The sequence below is a fragment of the Dipodomys spectabilis genome, unplaced genomic scaffold, assembly GCF_019054845.1.
Source record: "Dipodomys spectabilis isolate Male_0828 unplaced genomic scaffold, ASM1905484v1 ptg000137l, whole genome shotgun sequence".
Classification (NCBI taxonomy): domain Eukaryota; kingdom Metazoa; phylum Chordata; class Mammalia; order Rodentia; family Heteromyidae; genus Dipodomys; species Dipodomys spectabilis.
The window spans coordinates 5,728,069-5,743,346 of NW_024870814.1; the positions used below are offsets into that span (position 1 = coordinate 5,728,069).

The 15,278-nt window shown below is 39.8% G+C and overlaps 1 protein-coding gene across 1 annotated transcript in view; it reads left to right on the forward strand.

Moving 5' to 3' along the window:
- The first annotated feature begins 657 nt into the window (after positions 1-657).
- Positions 658-15,278, forward strand: part of Dnah6 (dynein axonemal heavy chain 6) — a 193,005-nt gene continuing 178,384 nt past the window's right edge. Inside the window, exons 1-4 of the mRNA XM_042690457.1 lie at positions 658-776; positions 4,699-4,931; positions 9,675-9,836; positions 13,031-13,290. Coding sequence (XP_042546391.1) covers positions 4,707-4,931; positions 9,675-9,836; positions 13,031-13,290 — 647 coding nt within the window. The 5' untranslated portion in view covers positions 658-776; positions 4,699-4,706. The remainder of the gene's footprint in view (positions 777-4,698; positions 4,932-9,674; positions 9,837-13,030; positions 13,291-15,278) is intronic.

The window sequence follows — 15,278 nt, forward strand, 5'->3', positions numbered from 1 at the left end:
GTGCACCTGCAGTAAGAAACTGGACTCCACAGGTTGCCTTTGTACACCATTAGCAACAATAGCAGAGGGTCTGAGGGTCGAACTAAGGGAAACTAAATGTCAGAACAAATCCTAGACTTTAGCAAACCGGGCATGGAGACCCTATAATAGGGTTCATGCCATACATGACACTAGGTAACCTTCCAGATGACAAAGACATTAATTGAAAGGACACAGTGGAGTTGAAGGACAAGAGTCCACGTTTCTTGCCCCATTAGAAGCATTGGCCATTGGTGTAGAGATGCAAGAGTGAGACTTAAAGAGTGGGCCTCCAATGGTCTACACAACACACGTTCTTCTCTTGTGATTCTCCATTCTTGCAACCAAAGAATTAAGAAAGGCTTGAGCCTCCTGAGGAGATTCCTGTAATAAATTCAGACCAACGTGGACACTCAATAGTCCAGCTAAAAAGCCGAATTAATCAGGTCTTGGCCTGCCAGGCCGATACCAAGCCCAGAAGAAGAAACACGCCCCTAGGCTCTCCAGCAACTAGTGACGTCAGACGTCACGGAAACGCTGATTGGAGCGATCACTTGACGCGCTCCTGGACCCGGAACTCCGGGCAGCGGGGGTGTTGCCTTGACGACGGCAGGTCGCTCAGCAGAGCTGTGAGCGTCCTTAAGGGCCTGGTGGCTGCTAGGCTGAAACTTTTCACACCTGAGCAGACTTCGTACTCTGAGACCAGGCATTGTTTTTCTCTGCAGACCACTCAGGAGCAGCTGCTCTTGTCAGAACTGGTGAGTACGATGAAGCCAGGCTTTGCGATTCAGCTCCTCATTCTGAGCCAGAAATTTAGTAGAAATTTCTATGCATAGTAGTAAAGGCACAGCGAGGCAGAGAAAGTTCATGGAAATGCATTTCAGTGATTATCCAGTATTTAAAGGAGTGGAAAGTAAGGAGATACAGTAAGGGACGTCCTAGATCTCACAGCAGTGGTCAGATCTAAGCCTGAGCTATTCATTATGAGGTTCTGCATTACATGCTCTAAATGTACACTGGAGTTTGAAGGTATAGTAGTACCAAAAACAAATCATAGTTATGACTTTTATACTAACAATCTGTTAATGTAACAGGTTGGATACGTTAGATAAAACACAAAATTAATTTCAGCCTGTTTTGTTTTATTGTGTTTACTTGAAAAGTTTTAATGACAAAGGAGGTTCCCAAATTTCTGTTGACCAACTCTGAGCTAGAGTAAACCTGGGTTTGTCTCTCCACCATACACACTCTCATAATACCTGAGTATCCTTCAAAATAATGTTATAGCACAAGAGGGTTTAAAGCAGCAAGACTACTACAAAAAGCTCATAATTCTAATGTTTTAGGACATTGCTAAAATCTTAGTGTATGAAACTGTGTGAATCAGAATATGCACTTTAACAATCGATTTCAGTGATTGTCCTACACATAAAAGCACAAACACTGTTTTAGGAGTTGATCTTAAATCCTCCCTCCCTCCCTCTCTTGTTTTTTGCTTTTATTATTGTTGTTGTTGCTTGGTTGTTTGGGAGGGTGGAGTGTGTGTGTGTGTGTGTGTGTATTGTGCGTGCCAGTCGTGAGGCTTGGACTCAGGTCCTGGGCACTGTCCATGACACTTCAGATTCAAGGCTAGCCAGCTACCATCTGAATTCAGCTTCACTTCCGGCTTTTCAGTGGTTAATTGGAGATAAGAGTCTGGTGGAAGCCTGGCGCTGGTGGCTCACTCCTGTAATCCTAGCTTCTCAGGAGGCTGAGATCTGAGGATCACAGTTCAAAGCCAGCCAGGAGAAGGAAAGTCTGTGAGACTCTTATCTCCAATAAACCACTAGAAAACCGGAAGTGGTGCTGTGGCTCAAGCGGTAGAGCGTTTGCCTTGAGCTGAAGAGCTGGGGGACAGCCCTCAGGCCAGAGTTCAAGCCCCATGACCAAAAGAAAACAGTCTGGTGGACTTTCCTGGCCCAGCTAGCTTGGAACCATGATCCTCAGATCTCAGCCTCCTGAGTAGCTAGGATTTCAGGTGTGAGTCACCTGCTCCTGGCTCAAATTACCTGCTTTTTTTTTTTTTAATTAAGAGCCTCAGAAAGTGTTTTGCATACTCGAATCTGGGAAATTGATCTCCATAGCATTCTTTTAATTCTAGGCTATCATGACTCCCAGATCAGCAATGTAAGGAAATTTAAGGAAACCCAGTGATGAAGGTATCAAAAGTAAAGAAAGAGCAGACGCAAACTCAACAGACCAATAGACTTTATTTAGGAGTGAAGCCTGGGAAGGGCGACCAAGTCTCCTCCAGCTATTGGCTAAAAGAGAAATAGTATACATACACACACTTACAACTAGGGTCTCTGAATATTAGGCAGAAAGAGCGAAGGGGGGCAGATGGAAGCAGAGTGAGATGGAGGTAGGGTGGGTACGCAATGACTGAAGAGTTTCGAGGTCTCAGCAGCATCTGTGTTCATTAGGGGCATCAGCATCAGATGTGGCCTTAGGCTCAGGCTCTCTTCCAAGACTGCTGGTGCCTTTGTTCATGGGGGGGGTGGGGGGGAGTTGATTCAGCAGGGTCATTCATTGGCACAGATGGTTCTAAGCTATGGCTGTACAACGGAAGGTGAGTGCTTTCAGTTGAAGTCATTTTCCATCATTCCTGATGTTGGAAAAGCATAAGAAACAAGGGAAAAAGGGTGCCTGTGTTTTGTCTGGCTATTTCCTGCTGATGTTGGGGTGAGGAGAGGAGTAGGGGGTCAGAGTCAGGTCTTAAACTTTTGAACAGAAAAACATGGCTTTGATAGGCTCTTGGGTTACTGTCTGAGAGATAGCTGTTATGCAATTGGTCAGGAACTTCTCTGTGGGTCTGAGTTGAATGCTACAAGGATTAAATCTGCAATTACAAAAGACTTATGAGTAGTTAACATTGGAAGTTTGAAACAACTTATTAAACAATTTAGTTACTTCCACTGCATACGAATTAAGACGAACAGCGTTGTAGATGCTACTAGGTCTTTTACAAGAAGGAACACATGGATATAGGCTTGCTTGATCTTTTTTTCCAGCTTTGTATCCTAGGTAGCTTATATATTTGGGAAACAGAGATATTAGTAACAATAGGTTTCAGTCACAGACAATTGCATGTCAATTTTACTGTTCTATAAGCTCTATCTTATAAAACTCAACATATACACCAGCTTCTACTTATACTATCTGCTACTTATTTAAACTTCCTATGGTTTGTCTTAATTTCTCCCTTCCGAACAAACATTTAAGGTAATTCTTACTTCCCAAATCCTTTCTTATCTAAAGTCAACCAATTTTCTGTTTCCTCAGTTCTGTTTCTAAGGTCTTTAAACTGTTTTATAAGCTTTGTCTTATACTATTCAAGACATACCTTTTCCTTTTCACTTCCTTATCTCCTTACTGATTTTTCCTTTAATCTGTATTTTGAGATAACTCTTAGAAAACTTTGAAAACTTAAATAACATAGTTTTAGAAAACGTCCTGTATTTATGCCACCACAAACAGAATCTCCACTCTTAAGCATTCATAGGTAACTGGGAACAGAATAGAACACCTTTGTTAGCAAAGCTTTCTGGCTAATACAGCAACTCAGTACAGCTGGTGATAAACCTCAACGGAGCCACAACTTTCAGCAACATCTGTGATGAACTGCAAAGCTGCCAGCCTAGCGACCTTGAGAGAGAGAGAGTGATGTTATTTGGCTTTTTACTTAGTGTGGCACTGAGGCTAATGGAGAAACGGAGGCAAATTCCAGAAATCTGTAAATTTGACCCTTCACTACAAGAGAGAAATTAAAAAGAAGTTAAGAAGTGAGTAGACTGAGGATGGATAAAAGGAATGGGTTATTGTCTGAGTCCCACAGACACACAAAAGGAAGACAGGTTTGTTTGGGGGTACGTTATCTGTCCATGTGTTCCCATTACGGGATTTTTGTTTGGGAGAAGAGGACCAAGCTGTTCAAGTGAGAGAGGGAGAAAGAAAACTCCAGCATGTTTGTCAAGTCAGCCACTATCCCAGTGATAGGGGGAGCCCTAGCTGGGAGCTAAGGAAGCCAGGAACCCTCATTCTGGCTGGAGGAGGGGGAACTCTGGGTGTGGTTATGCGGAGGAGCGAGAGCTTCACTTCTGAGGACATCCATTTTCTTTTCCAGTATCACTGTGCACCACAAAGTGGACAAGGCTTAGAAGGGGGACCGTGGGTTGGGACAAGCTTTTGTCCAGTGTTTATCTTTGCCACAATGGAAGCAGCCACTAGGAGGAGCAAACAAACCAGAAACCCCTCCGGGGTGGTCTGGCACAGGGCAGTCTATTTGGGGGTTGCATGGCAGAAGCTGGGAGTTTCTATCTGATTTTCAGTCTCCTTTTCCTTTTTAAATTTAGTAGGATTTTCTGAAAAGCTGTCGAGCCTCTCTTCAATTTCAAGATATGTCTTGAAGCAGTATCAGCATTACTCAGGTGCTTGTTAGAAATAAAAATTCCAGTCCCAGCCCAGGGATCCTTGAAGCTCAGACACAGTTCTTAATTTTCATCATGCTGGGACAAGCTTAGTTTTCTTTGGGGGAAGTAAGAGAGCTCTCACTAGTTAAGTCTCCCTCTTCTACATATCATCCTCCCCCAGTTCTTTTGCTCCACTTTTCATTTTTCTTTTTTGTTTTTTTATCCTTTGCAGGAGTAAGAATGGCTTATCAGGCCACAGATAGTGAAATCGACCTGAAAAAATTGGAAGATCTTGTAGCACAACCTGACTTTTCAAAAACTTATGGCTCAAAAGCAAGAGAAAGACTGAATTCTGTAAAGCCCTCAGAAATTGAGTCTGAGAAACAGACTGTGACATTTAGGCGCACCACGAAAGCTCAGGAGAAGACAAGAAAACGACAGCAGCCTGTAAAACTAGAGCCTCTGGTAAGGAGAAGGATGGGTGGAAAGGAAGGAAAGAGAGAAGGAGGAAGGAAGGGAAGAAGAGAGGGAGGAAGGGAGAGTGGAAGAGGGAGGGAAAAGAAGGGAAAGGAGGCGTTTTGACCACTTTTTAGCTACAAAGGAAGTTACACTATTTCTTTAGGAGATGGATATCATTTGTTGGTAAAGTTGCAAACACTATAGACATTAATTTAACAGATAATAAGTTGGGAAATACAGTGATGAGCTGAATTTTTTAGTGGACAAACTCTCCTGTGGAAAACACAAATACTTAACTATATAAATTATGGGGCTCCTTTAGATCATAGGGTACATTCCATGCTGGGAACCCAAGTAAAAGTATGTATAGTTACAGGTTTTTTTTTTTAATTCAAAATATATGATTGGTGTCCAAAAAATGTTTTGCATGTCTGAAAATACTTTAAAGAACCATTTGTGTCCTTTGATAATTATATAGACCTGTAAAAGAACAGTAAACATGTACAAAATAAAAAGTGAAAGTTCTTATCCCTTCACCTCAGATATGTATTAGTGGCTGTGTGTTCTTCAGACTATTATGTATGTTTCCTCAAACATACTAACATATGAGTATCTATAAATATATAATTTAAAGTAAGATTATACAATAAATACTTTTTCTGATCCATGATCCATACATATAGTCTCTTTTGTTTTTCTTTTTTGAGGTAGAGACTCACTATGTACCCCATTCTGATTTACAACTCCTGGTTCTCCTGACTCAGACTCCTAGGTACTAAAATTACAGGTGTGCACTACCATACTCATAGGGATCTTTTCTAACAGTGTCACTGTATTTTGTTGCATTAATGTGTCATTGAGTGGTCTCCTATTAATGAGAAATCACATTCTTATTCCTCCAAAGCCATTTTTAATTATTTTTATTTTGAATTGGCATACATTGTAATATGAAAGGATTTCATTGTGGTATTTCTGTGTATGTACTTAGAACAAATTCACCACCTCCACCATATTCCCATTCCTTCCTTCCTCTCCCATATATAAACATTTGGTAGGATTCATTATGCTGTGCACACACGCACACACGTGCATGCACGCGCACGCACACACACACACACACACACACACACACACACACACACACACACACACAACATCCTTCAATCTTCATCACCTCTTAAACTCCTTTTCTCCCTCCCACTGATACCCTGGCATGCAACTCCCCTTTTACATTTGTATCTCATTACCATTATCATTTTTTTTTGTTGTTGTTGTTGTTTTGTTTGTTTGAGCTGGGCCTGGGCGCTGTCCCTCAGCTCTTCAGCTCAAGGCTAGCGCTCTACCACTTGAGCCACAGCACCCCTTCTGGCTTTTTTCTTTTTGCTTATGTGGTGCTGAGGAATCGAACCCAAGGCCTCATGCATGCAAGGCAAGCACTCTACCACTGAGCCACCTTCCCAGCCCTAAATTTTTTTTTTTGGGTCCGGTCGTGGGGCCTGAACTCTGGGCCTGGGCGTTGTCCCTCAGCTCTTCAGCTCAAGGCTAGCGCTCTACCACTTGAGCCACAGAGCCACTTCCGGCTTTTTTCTTTTTGCTTATGTGGTGCTGAGGAATTGAACCCAGGGCCTCAGGCATGCAAGGCAAGCGCTCTACCACTGAGCCAACTTCCCAGCCCATCAGCCCTAAATTTTTAACTGTATACACTCTGAATGCTAATCCTCTATTCATTGAATAACTGGAAAAGATTTTTCTCCTGTGCTGTGAGTTGTCTCTTTGCTATTCACAAACTTTTTAATTTGATACAGTCTGATTTTGCCATTCCTGCTCTTATTTCTTGGGTAATTCGAGTCCTGTGTCTGTATCTTCTAGAGTTCCTCCTAGGTTTCCCTGTAACAGTTTTAGTTTCTGGTCTTCCATTAAGATATTCAATCCATTTGGAGTTGATTTTTGTATAGGGTAAGAGATAGAGGTGTCTAGATTCAGTCTTCTATATATGGATATTAGGTTTGCTGAGCACCATTTTTTAAGAAGTTATCTTTTTTCCAGCATACATTTTTGGCTCTTGTCAACAACTAGATGGCTAGAAGTGTGTAGGTTCATTTCTGGATCTTCTAGTCTGTTCCATTGTTCTTCATGTCTTTTTGCTAGTATCATGCTTTTTTAATTACTATGGCTTTCTCTAACAGCATTTGATGTTTGATATTCTGATAACTTCATCATTGTTCCTTGTTTCTTGGGATTACTTTTGCTATTGAGGCCTTTAATATGAATTTACTACTGTCTTTTTATCTCTGCAGAGAATACCATTGGAATTTTTATGGGTATTATATTGAATTTGTAGATTGTCTTTAGCAATATGACCTTTTTTCACCATATTAATTCTGCCAATTTGGGAACTTTTGGAAGTTGGAAAGTTCTTTCTTTAAGATTTGATCGTTTTTATTGTAGAGATCCTTCACTTCCTTGGTTAGGTTTATTCCTAGGTGTTTTTTAGGTTATTGTGAACATAACTATTCTCCTAATTTCTCTCTCATCTTGTTCATGTTGATATACAGAAAAGCTACTGGTTTTCATGTGTTGATTTTATATGCTACAACATTGCTGAAGGTGTTTATCAGTTCTAGGAGTCTATAGGGACCTTTAGATTCACGGGTCTTATCGTGTGTAAATAGGAATAATTTTACTTCTCCCTTCCCTATTTGGATCTTTTTTATTTGTCTTGCCTATTGCTCTGTCTAGGAATTCTGGCACAATATTAACAGGAGAATGGACACTCATGGTTTGTTTCTTATTTTAGAGGTGCTGATTTCAAGTTTCTTTTCACTATTAAAGATGATGTTGACTATAGGTTGGTCATAATACAACCTTTATTATGTTAAGGTGAATTGTTTCTATTCCTAGCTAATTCAGATAATGAGTTTTTTTTACATCAGGTTGGTTATATGCTTCTGGTACTTGATTGTGTTTGTGCTGTATTACGTTTATTGATTCACACTGTTGAGCCGATATTGCCTAGCTGGAATTGAACTCATTGGTTGTGGCATACAATCCTTTTGACTAGTTGTTGAGTTAGATTAGCAAGTATTTTATTGAGAATTTTTGTGTCTATGTTCATCAAAGAGAGTAGTCTAGTCAGGCGCTAGAGGTTCCCACCTGTGATTTTAGCTGCTCAGGAGGCTGAGATCTGAGGATCAAGGCTCAAAGCCAGCTTGGGAAGGAAAGTCCATGAGACTCTTATCTCTAACTACCAAAAAATTCCTGAAGTATTATGTGACTCTAGTGGTAGAGCATTAGCCTTGAGCAAAAAAGTCAAGTAGTAGAGCACTAGCCTTGAAAAAAAAAAGCTAAGGGACAGCAGCCAGCCCCTGAGTGCAAGCCCCAGTACTGGCACAAACAGAGAGAGAGAGAGAGAGAGAGAGAGAGAGAGAGAGAGAGAAAATTTGTGTATAACAGAGATCAGTCTATAGTTCTCTGTTGTTTTTGTTGTTATTGTTGTATCCCTAACTTGTTTTTAAATAAATATAATGCTAGCTTTATAGAATCTGTTAGTGATCTCTCCCTTTCTATTTCATGGAAAATTTGTGAAATGGTAGTGTTCTTTTAAAGCTCTTGTAGAATACAGCTACTAATCTACCACTCTGTCAGGTCTGAGAGTTTTTGTTGGGAGAGTATTTTTGTTTCACCCTTCTCAATTGTCATAGATCTATTTAGGTGGATTATTTTCTCTTGGTTTAATTTTTTTGTACATTAGGTTGATGCTATCTAGAAATGAATCACTTCCACTAGATTTTCCAGTTTAGTTCAATAAAGGTTTTTAAAGGATTCCTTCATGATTTTATTGTTATGATATCCCCATTGTAATCCTTAATTTTATTTGTTTGGGTAAGTTCTCTTTTGCTTTTGGCCAGACTGGCTAATAGCTTGTCAATTTTATCTGTTTTTCACTAATCAACTTTTTTTTTTTTAATTTAATTTTATTTTATTTGAGAACATACTGTACAGAGGGGTTACAATTACATGGGCAGGATAATGCATACATTTCCTACCAAGCATTGCAGCCTCCTCCTTTGTTTACCCTTCACCTCCCTTCCCAGCCTCCCCCCTCCCCCCCCCCACACCGACATTGTAAAGCTGGTTTTGACATGACATTTTGTACTTCTCATTGTTGCAACAGGTCCACCTGAATCCTTAAACGACTTGTTTGTCCCCATCTCCTCCACATGTTATACTGACATCAAATATAGTGAAAGCGGGGGTTACACTGTGGGGGAGGGACATACAAAGCAACAAAGAAATAACCTTATAAATGCGTTTCACTAATCAACTTTTGTTTCATCAATTTTTTGTGTAGGTTTTTGTCTCTGTTTTATTTATTTCCGCCCCCAATGTCTTCTGTGCTTTCTGTGGTATAGATATTGTTATTTGAATACTTCTTCTCATAATAGAGTGATAGCAAATGGTGAGGGTTTGTCACAGATAATTAGGAAGTGTTGTGGCTTCATGCCTCTGAGGTTTTCTCAGATAACATTACTTATAAGTATTCATTGATAAAGTTTAAAATTATTGGAATTCAAGTAGAAAAATCTCACTCAAGTTATAGGTCAGAAATGGACAATAGTGGTAATTGCTGTTAAGATTGTATGTTTGATAGGAGATTAGTACAGGGAGATCAAATTCCAATGGTCCAGTAGTAGTGAAGATTAACACAAGTTCACACTAATACTAATAAGTTTATTCTATTTCCCAAAGCCAGTGTTAAAACAATACCAAGATCATAAGCAGCCGGAATACATATTTGAACAGAACCGGTATCAGTTAATGACTTATGGAGTCCTTAAACCATCAGCAGTAGAAAGAGGTTCTAGCAAATCAATTTCTACAGAGACTGAAGATGCTGTGAGAAAAAAGAAGGTATGATGTTAAGATAATTAGTCCTTTTAATTTAACTCTAGTTTTATATAGCATTGTTAATATGATTGTAACCTAAATGGAAACAGAATCTCTCTACTTCTCCCTCCCTCTCTCTCCCTCCTCTCTCCCTTCCTCCATATCTCTCTCTCTTCTTCCTTCCCCCCTCTCTCTGTCTCTGTCTGCCTCTGTCTCTCTGTCTCTGTCTCTGTCTCTCTCTCTGTCTGTCTCTCTCTCTTTATCTCTGTCTCTGTCTTTGTCTCTGTCTCTCTCTCTCTCTCTCTCTCTCTCTGGGCTTGAACTCAGAACCTAGGCACTGTCCCTGAACTTTTTTCTTCCAGGCTGTCACATTACCACTTGAGCCACAGTGCCACTTCCAACTTTTCTGGTAGTTAATTGGAGACAAGGGTCTCATTGGCTTTCCTGCCCAGGCTGGCTTTGAACCATGATTCTCAGTAGCTGGGGTTTCAGGCCCACTGGCACTGCTATTGGCACCTGGCTAGAATCATTTTTTAGAGGTGGCTTGGGAAGTATGTTTCAGTTGTTCCTATTTAAGGAACACTACACAGTAAAGGAGAAATCATAAAGGAAGTTTCTATCATTTGTGCCATGCCTTCTGACCATCTCTTGCATGTCAAAAGAAGTTGAAACAATGTATAGAAAGTTATAGAAATATTTTATATTTTAAAATAATTTTAAGAAAAATATAAACCTTTGAACACCTTGGTGAGTGGCAATAAAATACAGCAAAAGAGCTCAAAAGACAACTTTTGTGGCTTGTGAGATTGTAGAGGGGGAATTTACCTTATAAGATATAAACAGACTGTGAGAGGAGAGGAGCAATCAGAAGAGTGTGGCTTTAAATGATCATCTTTATAAGTTAAAGAAATAAAGAGAAGTGGGAGAGACAGACAGTTTCAATAAAGGTAGCAACAGAGCCAAGATTTCTCTGGGTTTTGATTAGAAGATCCTTGGAAGCTCACTGAACATTTTGGTTTTGATCATTATGCTACAGTGCTAAAAATGCAGAGTTAAGGACAGAAGGATTTTATGAGAATTTCAGAGTGTGGAAGTAAGTAGGAGGATAGATGAATACTCAAAATGGTGTTTGGTGTTAACAATTATTGCTCATTTCAAGTATAAAATGTTGATGAACTAAATTGCACTAATCTCAGAGAAGTAAGTTGAAGATTACTGAGATAAACCACGGGGAGTCGTTAGGACTTAAGGCTATGGATAGGACTTACCATAGATTTGGTTGAGACCTTCCTGCAAGATGAAGTCAGATGATAAATTATTGGAATTGTAGAATTTCAATAAATACCACCTCTATGCAAGGAAGAAAGAGAGAGGGAGGGGGGAGAGATAGAGGGAGGGAGGGAGAAAGAGGGAGAGTGTATGTGTGTTATATGGAGTCCGAAAAGATTTGATTGCTCATGAATTGATTCGTTTTGTATAAAATGAGCTTTAAGAGAGAGATTGTATGAGCTTCTTAGATGAAAAGGAGAGCTGAGCTGCAAAGGAATGTTGTGGACTGTTTCCTAGTTTTAGTTCTCACACCAGTGAAGAGTTCAATGATATGTTAGTGGTTATAGTGAAATGTGAGAAAAAAGGATATTTCCATACAAAAGGAGAAGAATATTCTGAGGAGAGGATGGTTTTTTTTATCAGGTATTGATTTCTCAGAAAAAAAGTTTACAATGGAAATGTAACAATGAAGATTTCCTGGTAAAGGAAGGAAGAAAGAAATGAAGGGAGAGTGGGAGAAGGAAGGAAGGAAGGAAGGGAGGGAGGGAGGGAGGGAGGGAGGGAGGGGAAGGGAAGGAAGGGAGGGAGGGAGGGAGGGAGGGAGGAAGGAAGGAAGGAAGGAAGGAAGGGAGGGAGGGAGGGAGGGAGGGAGGGAGGGGAAGGGAAGGAAGGAGGAAGGGAGAGAAGAGAGTAAAGGGGGAAAGGGAAGGAGGAGGAGAGTAGAAGGGGGAAGGGAAAGGATAAATTTTCTGATAAATTAAAGAAGATACTAATCAAATTGGACTAGGCATCCATCAGAGAGGAGTTCTACAAGTATACGTAAGTGCTTCCTTTATTCCTCACCCTAGTCTGAATATATGTGATGGCTAAATTGAATCACATCGTCCAAGTGAATTATGTAATTACAAGTGAAGAGATCTTACCCTTGAAATGGAGTAAAAGCTTTTTAAAAGGTGTGATAAAGAAAATCAAGGTGGCTGGGAAGGTGGCTCAGTGGTAGAGTGCTTGCCTTGCATGCCTGAGGCCCTGGGTTCGATTCCTCAGCACCACATAAGCAAAAAGAAAAAACCCGGAAGTGGCACTGTGGCTCAAGTGGTAGAGCACTAGCCTTGAGCTGAAGAGCTGAGGGACAGAGCCCAGGCCCAGAGTTCAGGCCCCACGACCGGACCCCCAAAAAAAAATCAATATATTTTCTGGTAATATATTCATATTCATCTTATAAAAACATGAAAGTGGACTGCAGCCTTTGTTGAAACCTTGAGATAAGGTGAATTGCTTTATGTCTAGTTCTGGGCATCAGGTTTGGTCTGCTCCTTCACATCAGAGAACAGTGGTCATGCTGCTGCTGCGGTGGCTGCTGCCGCCACCTCTCTTGGCTGGAGGAAGTGTGTTTTATCTTGAGCTCCAAGATGTGTTTCCTTCAGCTCTGAACTTGCCGAGACTACTGCTCACAAGTTACTATTCAGCAAGATACGTTTAACCAGCAAGAGAATAAAGACCTCCATGAATACTAACTTTCTGTTCTGTAGAACCTGTGGTACTCAATCTCTTACAGAAATGGCAGCCTCTATCAGCAATAGAGTGATCATTTACATATTTACATTATTACACTTACAGACACCTTGTGGCTGCTGGACACAAATCTTGACAGTTTTGCTAGTTGTCAAATTTCCTTGAGTGAGGTGACTAATCTCCAGAGAGCTAGTAGTTTTGAAATGTAAGAAGCATGGAGTTAAAGGAGGGGGGGGGCAATAGGAGCTGACTCTGGGATTGTTCTGTGGGAAGGGGCTGGGTATCTGAGTAGAGAGCACTAAGGAGGAGTACCACTCTCTAACACTGAGTTGATATATCTCTGTTTCAAGATGCTTGCCCTAAGGTTGACATTCTGTCACCACCACCTACCTTTTTTAATTAAAAAAACTCATTTTTAAAACATTGGCTTTGTTTAGAGTTATCGGCCTTCTGAAGATATATATTCTCCTCCGCCTAAACTGTCACGTACGAGGATCGGAAGAAGAGGTCTCTTCGGGGCCACATCTGCAACTTACCCGAAGTTACATTTCCAAGACCGGGAAGAAGTTATTAAAGCCAACATTCATGATCCCTTGCAAATCATTAAAATATTACATGAGAACGAACATCTAGGATTTCTTTACATGGTCCCTGCAGTGTCAAGGTCTTCCATTGAGTATGACACATATAACCTAAAGTGAGTTCATTTTTATAAAGCAATTTATTTAATATTGAAAATTACAGATGATGGTAAAGATTGTTTAGACTTGAGCATAATTGATAAAATGTGATAAAAATAATTTTTATTCTCTTTCAAGGATAAATGAGTTCTAATCATAGCAATTTTATTTATTTTCCCATTTACCTTTATCTGTTTACAGAATTTATTGACAGAATATATGGTTGTGCTTCTCATTTATTTATTTAATGTTGTACCAACTATTTTGAATAGACATTAACTTTAGTAGACATACTAGTTTTAGAATCCAAAGGGAAAATAGAAGTGAAATGGAAGAAACATTAGAGACAAAAGAATTATGGGTTTTGTTTTTTGTTCTTGTCAGTTGTAGGGCTTGAACCCAAGGCCTGGTGCTGTCTCTGAGCTTTTCTGCTCAAAGTTACTGCTGTACCACTTTGAGCCACAGCTCCACTTCTGGTTTTCTGGTAGTTAATGGAGATAAAAGTCTCACAGATTTTCCTGCCCAGGCAGGGTTCAAACTGTGATCCTCAGATCTCAGCCTCCTGAGCAGCTAGGATTATAAGCATGAGCCACCAGCACCTGGCTTGAGAGTTGTTGTTTTTTAAAGATAAGACTAATAGTCATTTTTTTAATGGGAGACATAGCACTTCCTGAGATTTTTATGGCCTTTAATATATAGAGTAGTTATAGTATTTAATACTTAAATGATATTACTATTCTTACTACTACCTTACTATTTCTAAAAGAGTTCCTTATCAGTTTTTGGAGAAGTCAAGATATTAAATGGAGGATAATGAAAAATGGTTTACTTGCTAATCATAAAAGCACACATCCTAATTCATGTATGAAAATATTTTCATAGTTTTGACTTTTGAAAGAGAGTTATTCAGTAACCCAGATAACAAGGAGTGCTAGTTGGAGTGCTTGTTCCAAAACTGCAAATAGATTTACAAAATGTAAAATTTGGACTAGCCCCACATGAAGTCTTAAATGGGAAACAGGAACTGTGTTTACTTCTAGAAATTTGTTATATTTCTGGACTAATAAGTACATCTACTAGAGGAGCTGAGTTATGGTTTTTTGGGGGGGAGGTGTCTTGTAGGAATGGTACTTGATAGTAATCCACAAAGGTCTCTTAAAAACCGTACATTGTCAGACTCATCCTACTTCATTAAACCTAAAATAGTTTTTTTTTTTACTATAGACCCTCTGAGAAAACAATTCCATTTGCCATTTATTCTAAAGACTCAACTTTGTGTTATGTGTTAGGCATTAACAATTGTTTTAAGAATAAGCTTCATGGAGATGTCCAAGTATGTTGGCATATCACCCTGGGAAATATATAACTACGTGTTGTAGATCATCTTGCCCAGTCAGGAACTCTATGAGTTCTGCTCAAAGATCAGAAATCTAGGGAGATCACAGTGTAGAGAACAAAGAATTGTGTTGGCTAAAGCAAAGTTAGGTCTATTTCATTGGCACTTGAACCTTGAACAAGAGTAATAGTAATTGTTGGTACTCATGTGATATAGGGGAAGGCTGTTGGCTGGGTCATGCACCTACTTTGTGAGAAGATATAAAGCAGGCCATCATGCTCCACATGGCTAAAGCATCATGATTTGATGGTCTTCATTATGTTCTCAATACTCAAAAGCATTTACATATATTAAATTATTTCACCTTCACAACACTACTGTAAGATAGATCCAAATATTATCTCTGTTATAAATGAGGCACAAATGGTGAAGTAATTTACCTTGGAGCAGGAGAGCACCACAAACATGTGATAGAACAATTTGGATTTAATGACAAAAGCCAGACGAGGCTCACCAAAGTCCCTGGGCAGAAGAGTCCTTTGAAACAACTCATACTTCAGTGAAACTAGTGTAGTAGACTAGCTTAACAATGAACCAAGGCATTTCCCACTACTAGAGGAGGGTCACAGAAATACTCTGAAATAACAGACCACACTGATGCATTATTGC